This window comes from Lycium barbarum, chromosome 10, assembly GCF_019175385.1.
Source record: "Lycium barbarum isolate Lr01 chromosome 10, ASM1917538v2, whole genome shotgun sequence".
Taxonomy (NCBI): Eukaryota; Viridiplantae; Streptophyta; class Magnoliopsida; order Solanales; family Solanaceae; genus Lycium; species Lycium barbarum.
The window spans coordinates 32375136-32397567 of record NC_083346.1 but is presented as its reverse complement, the minus strand read 5'-3'; the positions used below and the strand labels follow the sequence as shown (position 1 = coordinate 32397567).

General features: G+C 36.9%; 1 protein-coding gene across 1 annotated transcript; it reads left to right on the top strand.

Moving 5' to 3' along the window:
* Positions 1-15971: 15971 nt before the first annotated feature.
* Positions 15972-22097, top strand: LOC132612908 (probable protein phosphatase 2C 33; the record flags this gene model as incomplete). Its single annotated transcript, XM_060326981.1, has 5 exons — positions 15972-16403; positions 17776-18147; positions 18241-18358; positions 20804-21027; positions 21206-22097. Coding segments are annotated over 5 exons (1632 nt in total), but the record flags the coding sequence as incomplete, so codon positions are not given.
* Positions 22098-22432: the final 335 nt, after the last annotated feature.

Genomic DNA, 22432 nt, shown 5'->3' with positions numbered 1-22432 from the left:
ATACCCCAATGGGTAATCATCCTAACTCGGACCTTGAATTCCCTGCTCGTCGCTTGCACATTCAATACGTATGGAATTCGATGGGAAGAGAAGGTTACTTATTGATCTAAGCTTTATGGCATGATTTAGAGTAGAAAAAATGATAACATTTCCTAGATGCCCTGTAGCCTCCCAATGATAAGTGTGACGTGCTTCACACCCATAAGTAGGACTCTACTAGAAACGGTTATATAGACTCCCTAGGACACTTGAACCTAGGCTCTGATACCAAGCTTTGTCACGCCCCCAACTTGGGCCTAAACGTAACACGACACTCGGTGCCTATCTGCATGTTATCGAGCGAACCACCTACTGAAAATACTATTTTAAAACATAAGTGCATATATAGTATGAGAACATGATAATGTAGCCCACAAGGCTAAACATAACTGATATGACTGACTTGTCACGCCCCGAACCATGGCCTGGGCGTAACACGACACTCGATGCCTAATTGCATGTACCCGAGCTAACCACATGGTTGTTGACTCAACATGGGCATGAACTGATGCGGAATAAACTATGAACAAGCATAAGTTAAGTAGAGTGTAAGACCAAAAATCATGAGTTTAAAAATATCATAATATCATAATATGGAATGGTCTGAATAAACATAATAATAATGAGTCAAAATGACTAGATTACTCTGAATATCTAACATAACATAATTGGCTAGTCTATGAAACCTCTGACATGAGTCTGACTGCTATACTGTTTAGTGGGATAAGGCCCCCGACATACCTTTACTGTATAACTGAAATAGCATAAATAAGATAAAACCCCGAATGAGACGGGGCACACCAATAGCTGATACGTGTAGAGTCCTAACAAGCTGATCCATCGTCCTGTAAATCTGCATTGTGAAATATAGGCCTGCAAACAAATAAAGGGGACATAAGTACATTTGAATTGTACTGGTATGTAAAGCAACTGAATAAAATAAACATGACACATGAACTAATAGAACTGAAATTGTAAACTAAACATGAACATAAATGTCATCTGACATGAATATGTGTATGTAACATGAGTAAAATATGTTAAGTCTGTAAAGATATATATGGGAGAGCATTAGTATAACTGACCTGTAACCACCACGTAAGAACGTGGCATCTGATCTCTGCCCGACCAGCTAAGCCATCTTGTACCTTGTGAGGGTACAAGATATGAACATGAACACGAATGGATCTAATAACCCGCAATGGGTAAACATGAAGGTATCGTCCTAACTGGGCAGAGCGATCCTTATCCTATGCTGGCAGATGTAGTTTCAGGCTATCTGAGTCTTCTCGACAATCTGTGCAACTCTCAAAACATGAACATGGATATAGTTGGCTTAGTAGCCCATGAATTATATAACTTGGTTGTAAACATGATTCTTTCTTGTATTACAACATGTAGATAGTATAAAATATAACTTGTACGAAAACATGGAGACATGTAGGATTTCCATGAAAATAAGCATAATGGTTCATATCTTGCATTTAAGAACCCATGAAATGCAAAGTATGGGTTTTCATAGATACGGACAGATTCTCAATAACCAAAATGGAATATCAAGAATACAATAACGAATTATCAATACAAACATGGTATATCATGGTACATGAGCTTAGGGTTATCATAAACACATCTAAAACCCTAGTTTTTGGTGAACTTTCGTATAATCATGGAAGAACGTGGCGTGGGGAAGAACAATAATGTTTCCACATGTAGATAGAAACCCTACATACCTGTAAATGCTCCAAAACTTGTAATAGAATTTCCAAAAGCTTGAACTTTGAACCTTGAAATCCCTAGGTTAGGAATGATAAACCCTTGTTAAATTACGTGAATACATGCTAGAATTGACTTGGAAGGGCTTGGAATGGCTTACCTTGATGTTGTGGATTGATGGGAGAAGAAAACCTTCGTGCTAGGGCTTGGAAATTGTGAAGACTAATTTTCTAGAATAAAGTGTCATATTTATACTGTTTGCTGTCAGGGAGGATTGACGGTGCATTTGACGATCCATCGACGTGTTGTCGGTCTGTCGAGTTGCTTAGACGGTCCGAGTCTGACTTTTTATGGTGCATCATTGACGGTTCGTCTATTCGACCGTATTGTCAGTAGTCTGAGAAAGTCAGAGAGTTTGCAAAATGAGGTTCCTAGGACGGTATATTTTGACGGGCCATCGATCAATCGATGGTCCATCCTTCTAGCCGTCGAATTCCACCTGTAGAACTGAGTCTGGTATTTTGACTTAAACTCCTCATTTTTGGCTTTCGGGATCCCTGAATCATAGACGCGGCTTAGTTTAAAGGTACGAGGTGTTACATGACTAGTATATGAAACCTCTGACATGAGTCTGAAATACTAAACTGCCACTGGGGCAAGGCTCCTAGCATACTTGGCTGTCTTACATGACATGAGTATTGAAAGGTAAAGACAATGCCCCGAAGGAAGTGGGGCTCACCAAATTGCTATTGCAATGAAGTCCTACGAACAGATGCATCGCCCTGTAAATCAATGCTTGCATCGTGAAATGCAAGCCCCGGGCAATAGGGACGTAAGTACACCGAAATTATACTTATATGTAAAGCAACTAAATGAATGAACAGTAAGTGGGGTGCTCGAGGAATGGGAAACCCAAATAAATAACATGGATACATGAAGTAATACAAAACTGAAACTGAAACTGTAACTGTAAGTTGAAACTGAAACATGGACATGATAATGATCTGGCATGACAAAACTGTAACATGAGTAAATCATTTTAAGTGGTAGAGCCATAGTCTAACCAACAACATGAGATAACCGCGTGAGGACGTGGAGTCTGGTCTCTGGCCCGACCATAAAGCAATCACATACCTTACTGGGGCTTGAGACATGAACATGACATGAATGAATCTAATCAATAAACATGAAGGAATCGTTCTAACTGGGCGGAGTGATCCTTATCCTATGTTGGCATACGTAGTTTCAGGCGTTTAAACCTTCTCGGTAAATCTATGCTACTCCCAAAATGTGAACATCAACATGGCTGGCTTAAAAGCCCATGAATTTCATAAACATGATTTGTATATATTTTAATATATATCACATACATTTATGAGATATGGAAAACATGTAAAATCCTTGGAGTAGAGTAACATGAGGTCATGACATGAAATTAAGAACTCATGGACTTCAAATCATGAGTTTACATGGTTTATAGACAGATTCATCGAAGTCAAAAAGATATTCATGAATATAAATACTGAAACATGTTTAAGCATGACATATATTGTTTATAACTTCATAAAAACATGTATCTAGGGTTTATCATAAATTGAGACCAAATACCCCCAGAAATCTGAGGAAAACCGTGGTTCATGAATCAAACATAGCATAGGAACAAGGATGTTCCCACACGTGGAAAGAACCCCTGCATAGTTATTAGCTACAAAACCCAAAGAAAATTCCAAACTTTTGATGAAGAACTCCAATTCCTTCACTTGAACCCTTGAGAAGGATTTTCTTGAAAACCCTAGGTCTGTAGCATAGGATTTCGCTTATAATTCATGTATAATGGCTAGAATTACTTAGAAACACATGGAAGAACCTTACCTTGAAGTGGGAGGATGAGAAGAGGAGAGAAAATGTCCGGTAGGGTTTGAAGAAGAGAAGAATAGAATGAAAAATCAGGAAATCAACACGCTTAAAAAGGTTGCAGAGATCGCACGCCATAGAGGACGCATTGCGTGCCCAGTAGTGTTCGCTGTCTTACATGTGCATGCGTGTGCTCGGATAGGCAATGGGCTTTGTTGCGCTGCCCGGACGGGCTCGACATGGCCCTGGGATGCCAGTTTGATTGTGTTGCGAGCCCGTGGACGAGCATCACTGACAACTCCTTAGTAAAACATACATGACTTTTTGTACAAAGATCCGTTTGACCCGATCCTTATATCGATGTAAAGGTATTTCAAAGGGTTACAACTCTCATTGAGGATGCTTTCCGAAATTCCCAACTAATAAGGGGGTTATACTCTCTTGAATTAAGCTATTTTGCAAATTCACTTAAAAACATGGTCCATAGTGTAGCTTCCACCTCTAATTTGCTCAAATTTTCTTCTTATATCTTTTATAGGTTTCAAAACACTTCCTACACCTCCCCTATTGGTTCCATTATATCCCCATATTACGGGTCCAACCTTAGTCCGAAAGTGCGGGTGTTACAAATTCAATCTCAAGAAAATGAGTTTTAGCTAGTTATCTCATAATTGAGCCTTTTTTATTTTATTTGATAACTTCTAAAGAATAACTTAATAGTCACAACAATCGATCAAATTTCTGACACAGTGTTCAGAAGCGCATAAGTGAATAGAATATTTAGGTCTTTTGATGGTAAAATCTAGTAGGGCAATTAAGGGGGAAAGCAAGCAAGAGGGGGGCGGCCGGGGGGGGGGGGGCGAAGAGGGGGGGTGGGGGTGGGGTGGGGGGGGGGGGGGGAACTAAACCCAAAGAGAGAAAAAATGAACTTTATAGAAAAGAGGAAAAACCTCTGTAAAGAAAGGAATATACCAAAGCCATAAACACCACTACCTACAATGTTAAGTGGTTACTTTCTTAGGACATATTCTTTTCTCTGATTTTGTTCTTAAAATTTCCCTTTCAGAATCGTCTTTTCTTTCCTTCGCTCCTCCCTATTCAGCTGTCCAAATATAATTTAAAATTGCGTAGGCACATACACATACACGTATATCATGAAATACATATGCACATTCTATACTCCGTGTGTTTACGATCTCGTGGAGTTGCTGTCTCAATAACTGAATTTTGTCCTCTTTCTGTGCTCAAATCGAATGAGGCGTTGAGGTGTGAGGCAATTTTGGACGGCGGAGCGAGTAGAAACTTCAAGAATAATTCATTTGGATAGTCTTTTCCTTCCTACTAAAATTTACAAATAATAAATTTTTAGTCATTGTGTTTGAAAAATAGTCGTAGTGAAGTAAATTTCACAAGTAAAACTTCAAGACATTTTCATAGACTTTGAGTACTTATGAAATTAAATCTGAAACTTCATCATAGTGACTATTTTTTAAAAATAGAGCAAAACATTGACTGTTAGACACTATCCATACTCGCGTTAAACGCCCAACCTGATCCTGTTTGAGCGACAAAAAAGAATTGATTGATTCAGTTTCTGACCAAAAAAAAAATATCTTGATTATATTTCATCTTATTACCTTCGCTACTTTAAACCTGATTTGTTGATCTCCCACAAAAACCAATACAAAGGCGGAAATGGGAACGTGGGTTTTTTGGAATGAGGAAATTTTATATTTTCATTGGAAAATTTTTGGAATCTTTTACTAGTCCATTAAAAATCTAAAACAACCATACAAACGAGCTGTAAATTGACACTAAAAACAAAAGAGATAATTGGTGGAGTAATATTTAGAACTAATAATCTAAAATGTTTTTATTTTTCGTAATATTTCAAATTGGTTTGTGCCTCTTAAAGTAATTTACGAGAAATAGATGTATCATAGTAATTGTAAGATTTTGTATTTATGTCACAACGTAGCTCAGCAACCTCGTATAGATGAATAGCTTATCGAGTATATAGGGAAAAGGTAAGTATATTACATCTTTGTTATTGGACAGCTTAAATTTTACAACAATAAGGAAATTCCACGAAAAAGTTTTAAGTGTACAATTCCAATTCCACTGGTCTAGGCCTCTAGGATACTATTTTAAATATATATATATATATATATTTAATTGTCATATATATCCACGAAAAAGTTCTTTTGCCCGACTCTATATGACGGAACTCAAGCACTTTCGTGGAGTTTGCCATAATACAGCAATTTTGAGCAAAATTTGTATTTATATTTAAAAATTCACTTAATATGTATAAATACTAAATAAAAAATCATTAAATTGTATTTTTAAAATTTACAACTCATAAACTCAAAATTTTAGTTTCGTTCTTACCCCGTATGATCAAAAGTAAATTTATCATCCATGTCAAAATTAGGGATGCATAAGATCAAAAAACTCAGTTGATTACTTTTGCCGAACATATAAGTCGATGTTTGCCGTTTGGTAGCAATCCCTTGACTTTTATTTTATTTTATTTAATTAGAAGAGTCAAAACTAACAATTGAAGGGGAAAAACGTGACTAGTTAATTTCTTTACCAGCATGTTGAAGGTGTGGGAAAACGTGATTAATAGAAGTCGTAAAGTCTTGTTACAGAGTTGGTACAAATATAACAAGATGATTAAAATTGATGATACATTATTGATTTCAAATTGCATATGTGTGCTTTAACTTTTTGTCTATATTCATAAATTAATGTTTGGTTTTTGTATGAGAATAAATAAATAAAATAGAGTTCATGAGAAAAAAGAAAGATGGGCAAAACTTATGCACTAAAATGTTTCTTTTATCCAATTCCTAGAAGAAGACAAAAGGAGGAATGCACTGGTATTCCCGTAAATTTGTAAATAATTATATTTAGACACTTAAGCTGTTTTCTTTTATCCAATTTCTAGAAGAAGATAAACGGTGGAATACATTGATATTCCCTTAAATTAATAAATAAATTTTATTTAGACAGTCAAAGTCTCAAACTACGGTCTGTTTTGATTAAGCACTTTAACGTATAATAATAAAAAATTATTAGACACTTTCGGCTCAAATTTTAAAAAATTATGCGTCTGTTGTCAAACGTCCATTACTTAGCAAAGTTAACCACTTAAAATATGTTGTTGGAATTCTTACGGAAAATACTTCAACACGAACACGCGTAGGGACTTTTCTTCATCACGAACACTCGTAGGAACTTCTTTTACACTTGAGGAAAATGCTTGATCACGAACAATTGTAGAGAATTCTTCGTAGCTTGAGGCATGCCTGTTGACACCCAATTTTGTCCCGCCTCTCTTCCAAAATACCTATTTACGCCTCTAATATTTTTAGAAAAATTAAAATATATATATATAGTCATTTTTTACTAAATTATCAACTTCTCATCAATACCGGCACTTTATTATTCTATTGCAGTTACTATTGTTGTTGTTATTATTATTATTATTATTATTATTATTATTATTATTATTATTATTATTATTATTATTATTTATTACTATTATTATAATTCACAATTTTATCATTTTTTTTAGCATTTTTTACCAGCTTACGCACACGCATCGCATTTATCTTTTTGTGTAATTAAATAATAGTATTTATTTTACTGTGGATTTTCAAAATATTATTGCACGGCTATTACAACGCCATTTTTTTTATATCTGAGCATTAATGATTGCATATCTCATATTGAGCAATATTTTAACACAAGTTATTTAAACAGGTCTTTATTTAAATTTAGAAACCAAACTATTTTTTGTGCACGTAGTCCGTATTTTTGACTTACCGGACCCCAAATCAAAGTCCGATTAACTCCTAATATTTTTTGGACTAGACCATGTTTTTTATCTCAATTTTTAGACCAGTACATGTTTTAATTCACTAGTCCATCCTTTTAAAACCCAGTCTAAAATTGACCCGGTCCACAAATGGACCGGGTCCGATATATTTTCATCAAAATAAGGGAAACCTAAAAAGGGTTCCCCTCATTTTTTTCCTCCGCCGCTCCCTTCCTCTTTCTCTCTCTCTTCGCTCCCTCTTCTCTCATCGACAGCCCCACCACCGCCGCTCCTCTTCGTCATCTCTCGTCCCCACCACCGCCGCTTGCACCCCGCTCCCACTTCCCTATGTTCCCCACTTCGTCTTGTTCCCCCCGCTCCTCTCTCTCTTCCTCTCAAACGAAAACCCCAATACACCCTATAAATAATTGGATCTTGATTCGGTGAAAGGGGAGGATTTTTGGATTTGGGGAAACCCCCCAAGAACCTGGAGGACCTTTTGATTCAGAAAACTCCCCAACGAACTGGGATTTTTCGGGTTCACGAAGTTACCTCAAGAAGTAAAGGATTTTTTGGTGAAACCCCCCAAGAATCGATTTTTTTTAGTCAGGAAATTCCCCAAAACCCGAGAGGTTTTCGATTCAAAAATTCCTCAAGGAAACTGAGTTTCTTTTTCGTTTCGCTGCACAAAATCTCCAAAATATTGAGCTTGTAGTAGTTGTGATAATTCAAAAATACCGAATCAAAAATACTCAAACAATTTTTTTTTTTTCTGTTCTGTTGTTGCTGTGAATTCGAGCTTCGCAAGCCCGGATTTGATAGTGTTCGAGTGTAGATCGAAGACTCGAGGCCTCAGCTCGCTGTGCTCAAAGAAGCCCAACGAGATCTTCTTTAGTCCCTGTCCGCAGCCAAGAGAATAAAAATGAAGTTTCTGGGCTAAAGCCCAATACACAGGAACAGCAGCAGCAGCCCAATAATACGAAAACTGTTGGGCCGAAGCCCAACAGAAAAGTGGGTCCAGCAGTCCCAAACGGGCTGGCCCATTTGATACTTATTACCCTTTTATTTTATTTTTGTGCATATAAATTTGTATTATGCAAACTAATTCTTTGTTTGTTTTGTTTTCCTAGTTTAGATAAATCTTAAATAATTAGTAGGCTTAGTTTTAGTAATGGGTAGTTAGTTTAAACAAAATCAATAATCAATCCCCTAAGTTTCATTTTCTTCTCTCCACATTAAATTATCTATAGAATCTATAATATTTGCTTCTAGAATAATTGATGGCATAAATTAATATTTTGATTTCCAAAATACCACTATTACATAAGTGTAAACTCAAGCATATTCTCGCAAATAACCCTTCAAATTTGGAATCAATCATATATCATTTTAGCTAAAGGTAATTAATAAAGTTAAGGAAAGGAGGAAAATTTATGTCCTTTTTCGTCATAATCGCCTTCTAAGCAAAAGAACAAGTCTAAGCATCTCTACATCACCACATTGATATTGCTTTTAAAATCGCAGAAAAGAATCATTAATATCTCACTATTTGGTTTGTTTCAAATGTCTATTAAAATACTGCATAAATTCGCGTCTTCTTCTATTTATATATTCTATACAAATATTATTTAAAGTCTTTTTTAGCAATTTTATAAGTTTTATTCGAAATGGCATTTAAAATCTTCTTTTATGTAAATTATCATATTTTCTCTAAATCTTATCTTAAGCAACAATTTATATTTTTCTTTAAAACTTTAGCAGTATTATAAGCTATTTTCTTTAATTTTAAATATTATATTTGCATCTTTAGCCCTAATTAATTAACCTAAGTTTGGTCGGATAACCGTAAGTTAACGGATTCTAAAGGATGCCTAACCCCTTCCCTTTAGGATAATATAGAGCCCTTACCTAGAATCATACTGGTTGAGCAGATTATTAATTGAGGTTTAGTTTTTAACTTTGCCTTAGTTAAACTCCAGGTGTCCTAATTCACCGTTAAATTAATTAGGTGGCGACTCTTTAAAATCAAAATAAACAGGAATCACCAATACGTCATACTCCCTAATTAACTTCCGGGTTAAAATGGGGTGTGACAATGCCAATGACACTGTCCTTAAGGATATTTCACCCGGTATGGGTGTATCCCCCAGGATTCAACAAGCTCTTCTAGTACCAAACTAGGAGCCAAAATCTAACAAAGATTTATCTCATAAAAACCCAACAATACAAAATGAGAAGAAGTAGTTTTCCCTATGTTTTTTTCTTTTTTACTAATGAAAACAACTTTTAGTATATATAGATTGAAATAGGGACCTGATATTATGGATAGAATAAAGATGACTGAAGGCCATTCAAATGGTCAAAATACGTTTTCTACAATACAATCAATATTCTGAATATAATATAGTAAAAGCCAATAATGGCAATTCATAATGGTCTGATGCCATTGCAACGTTATGATAGAATTCAACATATAATTATATATCATAAAGTGTCATCAAGTGACCAAATTAAATACAATAATACCCTTTGGCAATGGCAAATTTATTCAACATGAATTCTACCATTAAGGCTAATAAAATAGAATCAAGTCTTTTGCATTAAAGTCAACAAGAACATTAAAAATATTCTTTTTATTTTTGAGATATTAAATAAAAAATAATATTTTTCTAACATATGTCACCTCATTTAATTATGCGCATTAGCTTGAATAAACTGTAAAACTCAGGTATGTTCTAACTGAAGTTGATGTGTATAATTGAAGGATGTGTTATTTTTTATTTTGTTAATTTATCTACGTAATAGACGCTTGAGAAAATATACATATTTTTTTCAAAATTTGAGCTATAAGTATCTAATACGAATATTTTATCATGTGTTTAGATGCTCAACTAGATCGGAATATAATTGGAATGTCTAATGTAATCAACTAACAAATATAAGAAGCGATCGATATATTTCGCCAAGACAAAAAAGTAGATAATGCCTCAACATGGTCCTACACTACATAGTACCCGGCCCGTAAACAAAACATACTTCTAGCTCTCAAACTAATACTCGTGTTAAGTACAACCAAAATATTACTTTAATATAAAGTGGTACTATTACCTCCATGTATTATGTAATTCTTACCAGATTATGTCTTTTAATGATAATGTTTGATTATAGACTACGATATTATTGAATGATGAGATTACCTCACAAAAGAATCTAGACACTGCTAAATTCTTAAAATCAATATTTGTCTGCAGTGCCATTAGATCTTTTTAGAACTGAAGCTCTTACTTTTAACTGAATCTTTTCTAAATTTAAGGAGGACATAATTTTTTGTCCTTTAAAAAGGTTAATTGATAAGATTTTATGGCAGTAAATTCAGTAAGCAATTACCAAGAACTATTTGTTGTCATGTTCTTCCAAAAGAAACCCAAGTTAAAAGATCAATTTTGTACTATAATAATACACATAATATTTCTCCAACGGATCGTTTACATTTCCCTAAAAATATCAAAAACATAAAATCGTGCAATACTAGGGATGGAACTATAATTATGCTTACAGATTCTGTAGAACTTACTAGATCTGACTCAATTCTGTATTTGAAAATTCACTTAATATATGTTAAAATGGGAGATTTGAACAAATATTGAAGAACTTCGAATGAAGCATTAAGAGAGAAACGAGAGATAGAGAGAGAAAATCTTTTGTTCTCAAATCTGAAAAATGAAAAAATCTGTTCTAGAAGGACCCTATGGTCCTTATATATAATGGGCCTTAACCCGGATACAAATAATCAAATGGGCTAACTAATCTGATCTCTGTAAATGGGCGGCTAACTGATCTGATTTAATTAAAATAGGCCAGCCCACATTACAAAGTAATTACATTGTATATTGCAATGTATATTGCAGTGTATAACGAAATACAACTTCAGGTGCCATGTATATCGTGAATGTCAACACCCCCCCCCCCCCCCCCCCCCCCGCAAGTTGGAGGGGCTGTGAACACCCAACTTGAGTAGGATGGAGTGATGAGTAAGCCCCGTCAATGGCTTGGTGAACACATCAGCCAACTGAGATGATGTAGATACATGAGACAGCGCAATGAAGCCATCAGCAAGCTTGGTGCGGATAAAATGACAATCCACTTCAATATGCTTGGTACGCTCGTGAAAAACAGGATTCTTGGCGATATGAATAGCAGCCTGGTTGTCACAGAAAACAGGAACAGGCATAGTAACAGTCACACCAAAATCAGAGAGTAAACGTATCAACCAGACTAGTTCAGCTACGACCTTACTCAGGGATCGATACTCAGCTTCGGCAGAAGATAAGGAAACCACAGGCTGTTTCTTGGCCTTCCATGAAATCAAAGAACCACCCAACAAGACACAGAACCCAGTAACAGATCTGCGAGTGTCGGGGCAAGCAGCCCAGTCACTATCACAATAGGCCGAGATGGAAAAAACAGGATCGTTGGAGAAGAAAACACCAATGTCAGAAGTACCCTTGAGATACCTAAGGAGGTGAAGGGCTGCCTTCATATGAATGTGAGTAGGCTTTTGTAAATACTGACTCAAATGCTGGACAGCGAAGGATAAATCAGGTCTTGTGTGTGTCAGAAAATTAAGCTTTCCCACCAGGCTCCTATAGGAGTCAGGGAAAGCAAGTGCATCACCCACACCAGCCTTGGGTTTGACAGATAAGTCAAGAGGACAGGTGACAGGACTGGCAATATCACAATTGTACTCTTGGAGAAGGTCTCGGATGAACTTCTTTTGGTGCAGTAGCAAACCAGATTCAGTATAACAAACTTCAATCCCCAGGAAATAGTTAAGAGTGCCCAAATCCTTAATCTTAAACTTAGAGTCCAAGAAAGACTTCAAAGCAGACAGTTCCTCCAAATCATCACCAGAGAGGATAATATCATCCACATAGACAACAAGTAAAACAATTGAGGAAGGAGATCGTTTGATAAAGAGAGAGTGATCATTAGGAGAATGGGAATAACCCCTAGAGTGAAGAGCCTGAGAAAGTTTGGCATACCATTGTCTAGAGGCTTGTCGGAGCCCATATAAAGACTTTTGAAGATGACAGACAAGAGGGGCAGAACTGCTGGGAGGAGAATCAGTAGTCAGACCAGGAGGCAGTTTCATATAAACTTCCTCATCCAGGTCTCCATGCAAAAAGGCATTGTTGACATCAAGTTGGAAGAGGGGCCAACCCCTTTTGACAGCCACAGCAACCAGACACTTGACAGTAGTAAATTAATGACAGGAGAGAAAGTTTCATTGAAATCGACCCCTTCAACCTGAGTATCACCTCGAACTACCAACCTTGCTTTATATCTTTCTACTGACCCATCAGCTTTGTATTTTATCCTATATACCCACTTGCAACCAATGGGTTTCTTACCAGCAGGCAAAGGAACTATGGACCAAGTATCATTGGCCTGTAGTGCTTCAAACTCAGCCTGCATTGCCTGTTGCCAAGCAGGAACCAAGGCTGCCTGTTTATAAGAGTGGGGTTCCAGAGCAACAGAAGCATCTGAGGGACCAATGCAAGGGGAACTAGAACTAGAGCCACAAAGGGAAGGAGGTAAATCACAATGAAATTCAGTAAGGTGAGAGGGTAAAGTATGGGACCTGCTAGACTTCCTCAAGGGAGGAGGGTGGACATTAGAAGAAGGGATGGGAGGATCAGCAGGGACAGATGGTATAATAGGTATAATAGGTGGATCAGGACAGTGATCTGAAGGCAAAAGGGTAGAGGGAGGATGAAAAGTGGAGGGAGGAGAAGAAAAAGGAAAGTGAAATTCATGGAAGGTGACATCTCTAGAAATCAAAGTTAGTTTGGTCACCAAGTTGTAAAGTTTATAACCTTTTTTAGAAGGAGGATAGCCAATAAAAACACAAGGGTCAGCTCTAGGTTGAAACTTGTCTCTATGACATTTAGGGATAGTAGAGAAGCATAAACAACCAAAAGTCTTGAAGTGAGAGTAAGAGGGAGGCTGTCCATGTAACAGCTCAAAAGGAGTTTTGTTGTGTAGGAGCTTGGAAGGGAATCTATTGATAAGATATGTGGCAGTAAGGACACAATCACCCTAGAACCTTAGAGGTAATTTAGACTGGAACAAGAGAGCCCTAGAGGTTTCCAACAAATGTCTATGTTTTCTCTCTACCACACCATTTTGTTGTGGTGTGTGAGAGCAGGAGGTTTGGTGTAAAATTCCATGTGCAAGAAAGAATTGACTGGCTGAATTGCTAGAACCTAGCTCCAGGGCATTATCAGTCCTAATGGTCTGAACAGAAGCATGAAATTGGGTCTTGACCATAGCTAGGAAGGCTTGAATCAAAGGAAAAGCATTGCTCTTGGACCCCATAAGGTGGGTCCAAGTTGCCCTAGTGAAGTCATCAACAATGGTCAAGAAATATTTATGACCAGTGTAGGTTGGAGTGCTGTAAGGACCCCAGGTATCTATGTGAATGAGTTGGAAAGGATGGGTGGTTTTAATAGAGCTGTCGGGAAATGGTAGTGTAGATTGCCTAGCTAGAGGGAAAATTGAGCAAATGAAGGGCTGTTTAGATGACAATTTACAAGGAAGTTGAGGAATGTCTTTCATCCTAACAAAAGGTACATGACCAAGTCTATTGTGCCACAAAATCTCAGTTTTATTCACATCAGAGGGAACATTACAGTCAGATTCACTTAAACTTGATGGAATAGGAAAGGAAGAGTTACATTGAGAGACATTATGGAAAAGAGAACTACTAGTGTCATTAGGACCAGAATCAGATGCTTGCACAAGCTTGTACAGACCATGTTGCAGCTTACCAATCTCCAGTGGCCTCTTCATTGAAGGGGCCTGTATAATGCATGAGAGTTTGGTAAACAAAACAAAACAGTCCAACTGAGATATAAGCTTGGAAACAGAAATTAGGTTGTGTTGGAAGCTAGGTATGTAGAGAACATGATGCAAAGTAAGAGAAAAGAATTTGATGGATCCAGTAGAGGTGACCTTAACTTTGTATCCATTGGGAAGACTAACTAAGTAGGGAACAACTAGAGGTTGAATATCAAAGAGCAATTCTAAGTTGGATGTCATGTGATCAGTGGCTCCAGAATCTATAATCCAAATGCATTTGTCTACCTTAGTGATCATGCATGCACCATATGAAATGTTGCCTATACAACTATCAATGGGAGGAACTGTACCAGCAAAGTGAGCAGATGCCAGCAGGCTGGAGTGAGAGTCTGGGGACAGGTGGGTTGATTGCAGTAGATGCATGAGTTGATCACACTGTTCCTTGCTCAAACCAGCAAGCATGGAAGCCGGATCATTAAAAGTATTAGAAGAGGAAGGGGACTGAGCAGTTGCAGGACCAGAAGTGGTCATCTCTGCATTAGCAACAACTCTCTTAGCCTTGGAGTTAGTGAATTTGAAGTCAGGTGGGTAACCATGTAGCCTGTAACACTTCTCCATTAAATGCCCAGACCTTTTACAGTATTTACAGAACAGAGAGGACTTGTCTTGGTCAAAGTTAACTCTTGGATTGTATGGTTGTTTACCAGAGTTGGAATTGTAAGTTTGCCGAGGGTAGGGACTTTGGGCATTTGGATGAGGGTTGTTGTGTGCATTTGGGTAAGGTGTTCTCTTGTTAAGTGAGACTTGAAAAGAAGAGGAATCAGGTGAGAAATGAGTAATTGAAGTCACTTGCCTCTGAAATTATGAATAATTAGTGGATTCTAATTAATAGAAGTTCAAAAAGAATACTTGATACCGGATTAAAAAATAATAAATAAGAATAGCATTGGGTGAGGAAAGTGACAGAGTTGCATGGCAGCCATAGGCCACATAGCTCGAATCTCGACCCCACCCACCCATGTCCAAACCCACCCCCTCTTCTCTCTGTTTTCCTGTATATATTTGGAAAGAAATACTGTACGTCGTAAAAAACCATATTAGTATATAACCAAAGCGTCTAATGAAAATCAGTATCTAAATTTTACTCTCATCCAACCAAACGAAAAAACACAAGTCTTGATTGGCGGTTTTTCTGTGATCTCTATTCTCTCTCTAGTTTGTTGCCATTCTGTGATCTCTATTCATTCCTTTTCTTTCTTTCTGTCTTCATTCAATTTGGTCGTTCTTTTCCTTGATATTTATTCCATATTATTATTATGCTTTCTTTGATGTGTGATTTTCAAGATTTTTTTGTGGATTCTTGGTTCTGCAAACACTGAGACACAGAAATAAAGGTATCAAATTGGATTTTAGTGCCATAAAAAATAATTTGCAAGTGATAGATCTGCATCCATCTTTGCCCTTACTTTTTGTAGTTTGAAGGGTGAAATAAGTTAGTGGTCATTATTGGTGTTGTTATTATTATTATTCTATTCCTACAATTCTTGAAATTATCAATTCAAGATTGTTGCATATTATCAATTATTTTTTAATTCAAGACTGGACCTTTAAACGATTGTAAGAGGTCCAGCACTTTTTGAGGCTGAAAGATTGTTTGGGGCACTAAGATTCTTGATTTTCCCAGTTGTGTTTTTATGTTTTGGATGAAAATGGTGGATTGAGAGGAGAATTGGGTAGTTTGGATTTTAAAAAGATTGTTATTACAACGGATCCGAATAGGGAAAATAGGGGTGGTGGTGTTGGTTGTGTTGGTGCTCTGGATTGCTTATTGAATATAGTCCGGGCACTCCGGACGGGTGGGGGGTCCTGCTTAACATATGAAAGCAGGACCCCGGTACCGGGTTCTCCTACATCACCTGCTGTTGGTATTAATAAGAAGAAGAAGAGAAGGAATGTTTCTAGGAACTCTTCCTTTAATAAATCTAAGGAAGAATTGTTGCGTAGGACGCCTGGTCGATTCTTCTTGAATGGCTCGAGCGAGGTGGCTTCGCTCTTTACTCAGCAGGGCAAGAAAGGAACTAATCAAGATGCCATGCTTGTTTGGGAGGTTAGTCCTTCAAATTCATCTTCCTATATAAGAACATCATTTGTTCGGATATTTTTGTTGCAAGAAGATATAATATAACATAACATGAAAGATCGGAAACAACCCCTTTACCTCCCGAGGTAGGGGTAAGGCTCTACCCTCCCCAGACCCCACTTGTGGGATTACGCTGGGTATGTTGTTGTTATATAACATGAAAGATCGGTTTCATAAAGAACATGGTTGTTATAGTGAAATATTTTTATAGAGGATGTCTGTTATAGAGAGGTCTGACTGTAGCTATCTTTGACTATAGTTTTGCAGGCTAACCATAGGATTTTTCCTTTTTCCGGGGGAAATAGCCTAATCATAGTTGTTTTTGCTTCAACCTTGGTAGTGCTTATATGACATGGAGAGTTGGGGTGTGTGTTTGATCTACTGTTCAACTGAGTATTCCGTTGACCATCTGATTTGCGAGTAATTATAACTGCTACATTTGTTGTTGCTTCGTGAGCTGCTCAAGGGTCCCATAATTAGTCGTGGAGCTAGGATTTTCACTAAGGGGAGTCAAACTATAAAAAAAATAAACACATGAAGAAGTCAAGAGGATTCAAATATATACAGAAAAGATATATTTTTTACCAATCTGCACAGTGTAAATTTTCAACGAAGAGACAAGATGGCTTCGCTACTGCCTATAGTGTGTTCTCTGTTGAAGTATAGTTGAAGGGGTTGAAAACCTTCTAGTTTTTTTTATCAAAAAGAATTTACCTCCTAGTTATGCTTCACTTGTACCGACTCATTATCTTCTTCAAGTTTCTCCAGCAAGTCATCTTTCAGAATGGATAAAATCAAAAATCTCTAGTTTTTTCGTTTTCTTTTGGGTTTCAAGTTTTTCGTTTATTTAGACTTCACATTGTTGGCCCTACTAGTTTAAGATTGAGGCATAGTCAGTTTATTTATTGCTGCGGAACTTAACGGACTTGTTCTTCATGTCCATTCCCATTTACGGGCTTGGATAATTAAAGATAATAGCATGTGTAATCTTTACCCAAAAAAAAGATAATAGCATGTGCAATCCACCAATCAAAAAAAAAAAAAAAAAAAAAAAGAGATAAAAGCATAGGCAATCAATTCTATAGAATAACAAAAACTTAGTGGATGCATGTGGGAGTAGTTAGGATAATAACACGATAATGTATGAGATACTGTGATTAGCTACTGATAACATTCTTTCAAGATTGATATGCTATAGATTCCTGGAATGCCTAGCAAGGAGGTATTTTATTTTTCATTCTTGCCCTGCTTTTTCTCTAGTGATCTTTTTGTTCTGATTTTGTCTCATTATACCTATATGAGAGCATCACCTAATTCATCTATTATAATTAAATTTCAGAACTTCGGTTCCAGAACAGATACAGTATTCTGTGGTGTTTTTGATGGCCACGGTCCTCATGGCCATATGGTTGCCAAGCGAGTCAGAGATTCCCTTCCCTCAAAGTTAAGTGCTCATTGGGAAGTTAATCCGAAAAGCGAGGAAGTTCTAAAGGAGATCACTCTAAATGCTGAGGGTGCTTCCCTTTTATCTGCTGCTGATGAGTCTAGGGTCTCAATTGATGTTGAAGAGACTGAAAAGCACCCAGATGTCCTTCAGATTTTGAAGGAATCATTTCTGAAGGCTTATAAGGTTATGGATAGGGAACTGAGAAGCTACACTAATATTGACTGCTACTGTAGTGGGACAACAGCTGTAACCCTTGTTAAACAGGTATTTTTACATATTCAGAAATTTGAACCTAGCCAGGTTTTTTGCTGTGTTCTTAAGAAGATTGAACCCCATAAATTCTTTTTATTTTTTCAGGGTCAGGATCTTGTTATAGGAAATGTAGGTGACTCCCGAGCAGTTCTGGGTACCAGAGATAAAGATGGTTCTCTAACTGCCGTACAATTGACAGTGGATCTGAAGCCTAATCTACCAGGTTGGTTTCAATATTTTGCGTTGTGCCGATTGAACTGATGATGGATTACTTTTCTGGATTTTTGCTCTTGTGTAGATCATCTCACAAGATTATCAATTAGCTTGTGTTGATTTGATGAACTTCTTTTACTTTCTAGTCCTGATTCTTGTGTCAGGGTTTTTACTGCTGTACAAATTGTCCAATTCTCATATTTATGTAACCATCAACTTGGATATGAATTATGATGCCTTTTAGTTTGGCAAAGAAAACTACATGATGCCTAACCATCATTCATATGTTGCTAAAACTTTCTTTCATTTACCTTCATCTCCCTCTATTTTGGCCTCACCTAAACGTACAGACTTCAACCTAGTAAAAACCGAAACTTCAATTTTGCTGCAATCAGCTGCTTCTATTTAACTCAATTATGACCATAGTGACATTTTTATTTGGTTTGGATTTAAAACCACATACCATTTTCAACCTCTGGATTAAGTCAAATTTACTATTGACCTTCTAGTTAAGGGTCTAAAAAGAGCTGTTTTTTTGTTTTTGGATAAGGGACAAAAAAGAACTTCTCCACAGATTATTTGTTAAGTTTTTGTTGCAGTTATAGAAGTAACCTTTTCCAACGTGGGAAAGAGAAGTTAAAAGTTAGAGGATTCAAAGCTTCTCTATGCTGCCCATTCAATCACCATAACAGATACCATGTCTATTTTGTTCTCTTTGTTTTTTCTGATAAAGTGAACCCGACTTCCGAGTCAACAGTGGCCCTCTTCCTACCTTTGCTCCCGTAGTCACCCGACTCCAACCTCTTCGCTGGAAGGGGAGTGCTCTTGCCACTGGAACAGCCTCACTAGTCATTTGTTCTTTCTTCTTTTCTTTTTCTACTTCATTTTATCATCTTCTTGTTTCTAGGCATTCTTTTATGTTGCTTTATTTGTTTTTATGAGAATTATCTTTAAAAAAAAGAAGCGAGCCATTAACTTAATAGGATCAATTTTCACATTTTTTTTTTGGTAAAGTAATCAAATGTCATTAGTAAGGATCAATTTTCACATTGATAGCAAGAAGAGAAAAGGAAGGCATTTGGTCTACTTGCAGCATTGGAGGATTCGTTTGGTTTGATTACATATTTTTGAGGGTTAAAAATAGTTTCCTAGCAGTTTCGTAATGGGGTCTCAGGAATTAAGGGGTCGGGGTAAGGGGACACCCGTAAAGTTAGTGTGTAACAGGCCTTTTTGGGACAAGTTGAGGGGGTAACTTACTAATTTATGTTGTACCAAAAAAATTTACTAATTTATGTATTTTCCCTTAATATAACATCACGGTGAGCACACTGCATGAGTGCATGTTTGAAAGTGTCGTGCTTCTGCAGGACTATATAGTGGATTAATAGGAAAACATTGGCAGAGTAGCGACGAATTAATTACTTGTATATTGTCAATATAAGTTTGATAACAGTCAGAAACTGAAATTCGTCTTGTTTTGCTGACTGAAGTGCTGCATAAACTTGAAAGATTAGGATCTCATCTATGTGTAGGTTCAATATTAGGGGACTGGTTAAGCAGGTCCTGCTGGTAAAATCATCTACTTAAGATGGCCCTTTCGCTACTTACTATTAGTGGCAGTTGAACTGTCAATACAAACACATCCACTATGATAAATGGAAAACTGATTTGTGATTATAGATTAGTTTTCTCAGCTGTTTTATCTGGTCTGATTTGGTGATTCCAAACTGTTCTCTCCATCGCATTAATCTTGTCGATAGCCAATTTGAAAATCTATGCCCGTTTATTTAGAAGTCTTTCCTTTTCGACAAATTGCAGTTCTCTAAAACTATGCTTCTGTTGAAATCCTTCTAAATTTTCTGTATTGCCGATTCGGTCCATCTTGCTTCCACAGCTAAAGGTCTTCTTGCGTCCTTAGAAGCGCCATGTTCAAGACAGCTTTTTGAACTTCCTATAACTTGAGAAGTGATGTGCAATCAGCACCTCTTTACATCCATGACCAGTTATCAACAAACATTACATGTACTTGATTAAAAAAAAAATCAACAATCATTATTCGTGTTATCATAGTCAAGTAAAGTAAAATGGAATGGAATGCAGTTACCTTTATTTGGAAGGAATAAACCAGATATTAGGAAGAAATTAGGATTGGAAAAATCTGTCTCTGAGTAGGAGCTTACTGAAATAAATTTGATCAATGAGATGCTTGCTTTGCAAATATTTGGAAGCTGAACTTTTAGACTCTTTGCTGGTGGATGCATTATACGGACAAAAACCTGGTGCAAAAATGACTACGAAAAGTAGGATGGTAGCCATTCTACTTAATGTTCAACCTTATAGATGGTACCCTTGAAAGCATATTTTTTTCTCCTTTTGGGATAGGCGACTGATTAATGCTATTGGTGCTTATTTCAATTTAATGTTTTCTCATATCCTCTTCTTCCGACATGTACAGCGGAGGCTGAGAGAATTCGTAAATGTAGAGGGCGTGTTTTTTCTCTTCGGGATGAACCGGAGGTTGCAAGAGTGTGGTTGCCAAATAGTGACTCTCCTGGACTTGCCATGGCACGTGCTTTTGGAGATTTTTGCCTCAAGGATTTTGGTCTCATCTCTGTGCCTGAAGTATCATATAGGCGTTTAACGGGAAAAGATGAGTTCATTGTTCTGGCAACTGATGGGGTATGAACCTTGAGTTTTTAGTACCTAGTATTACCCTCTTTTTTTTTTTTTTTTTTTTTTTTAAATGTATACACTGATTAAACAATAAAAAACAAATGTATACAGGGGTTCTTGGTATTACTTGTTCAATGTTTATTACATCTATTTTATCCTAATCAAAAATTAATTCTTACGACAGATATGGGATGTACTTTCAAACGATGAAGTTGTAAAGATTATTTCGTCTGCTTCATCCCGCTCGTCTGCAGCTCGATCGCTAGTTGAATCAGCTGTTCGAGCCTGGAGGACAAAATACCCCACTTCTAAAGTTGATGATTGTGCAGTTGTTTGCCTTTTTCTGGATTCAAACTCAAACAACAACTTGTCCACTGCTTCTAATACAAAAGACAATGTCGAGACCGTCTCAATGGAAGCAAATGAAGTAGGTGCCAAAACAGATGATGCCTCTGGTCCAACTGCATTGCCTCCGTCTGGAACTGTTCGAGAAGGTGATGAAGTTTCAGGAGAAGGTGATGACGTTTCAGAAGAAGGGATAGAGGAAGCCTCGGAACATGAGGAGCTGCTGTCAGAGGTGGGGACGGAGTGGTCTGCACTTGAAGGAGTTTCCCGGCTGAACACTTTATTGACATTGCCAAGGTTTGTGCCTGACAAGGACGAGAAGTAAACTGCTGGGAATCGAACACTGGGTCAGATTTCAAAGTATGGATTCATTTCTTTGCTATTTTTCAATTTTATCTAGTTCCATCCATTTTAAGGTCTCACATATCTATTGGGAGAAAAAAAGAAAAAAGGAAAAAATAGGGGCATTTGATATTTGTTGTAGACTGGAGAGATGCGCCCAGCTATATTAGAGTGTCTGGGAATGATCCATTCTCTCCCTAGTGTTGGTAAAAGTGGAATTTTGTAAAAACCCGCTCTCCTGTCTTCGTCATTCTTGATTTGCTAGCTTTCTTTTGCATCGCATATATACCAAGATTGTGTACCTTATCAAAGAGATATCAAGATTGTGCGTTTTCCCCTCATTGTTATGTTGATAATAATGTGTGGTAATGCAGTCCTTTTTGGTTCAAGTTGCAGATTATGTTCATGTCTCTCTCTCTCTCTTGACGATCTAAAGTGTTTCATGCGGGAATCCATCATATGTAGGATTCTTTCATAGAAATCCTTTCCACTTGTCAAAAGCTAGTAATTCAAGAAAAGGGTGACAACTTGCTAATTTATGGGGTTGGGATCGGGGGCGGCTCAACATATTTAGTCGCCACATTATATTAAGAGGCCTTAAGCTTCTTTCTATAAAATTTTAAAAAACTTTGACATTTCTTAGATTAACTTTTTGAAAAACAAAGTTATTAAGTAATATTGTTTAATAATCAGTTTCCTCTAATAGTTCTTTTCCAATTAACAA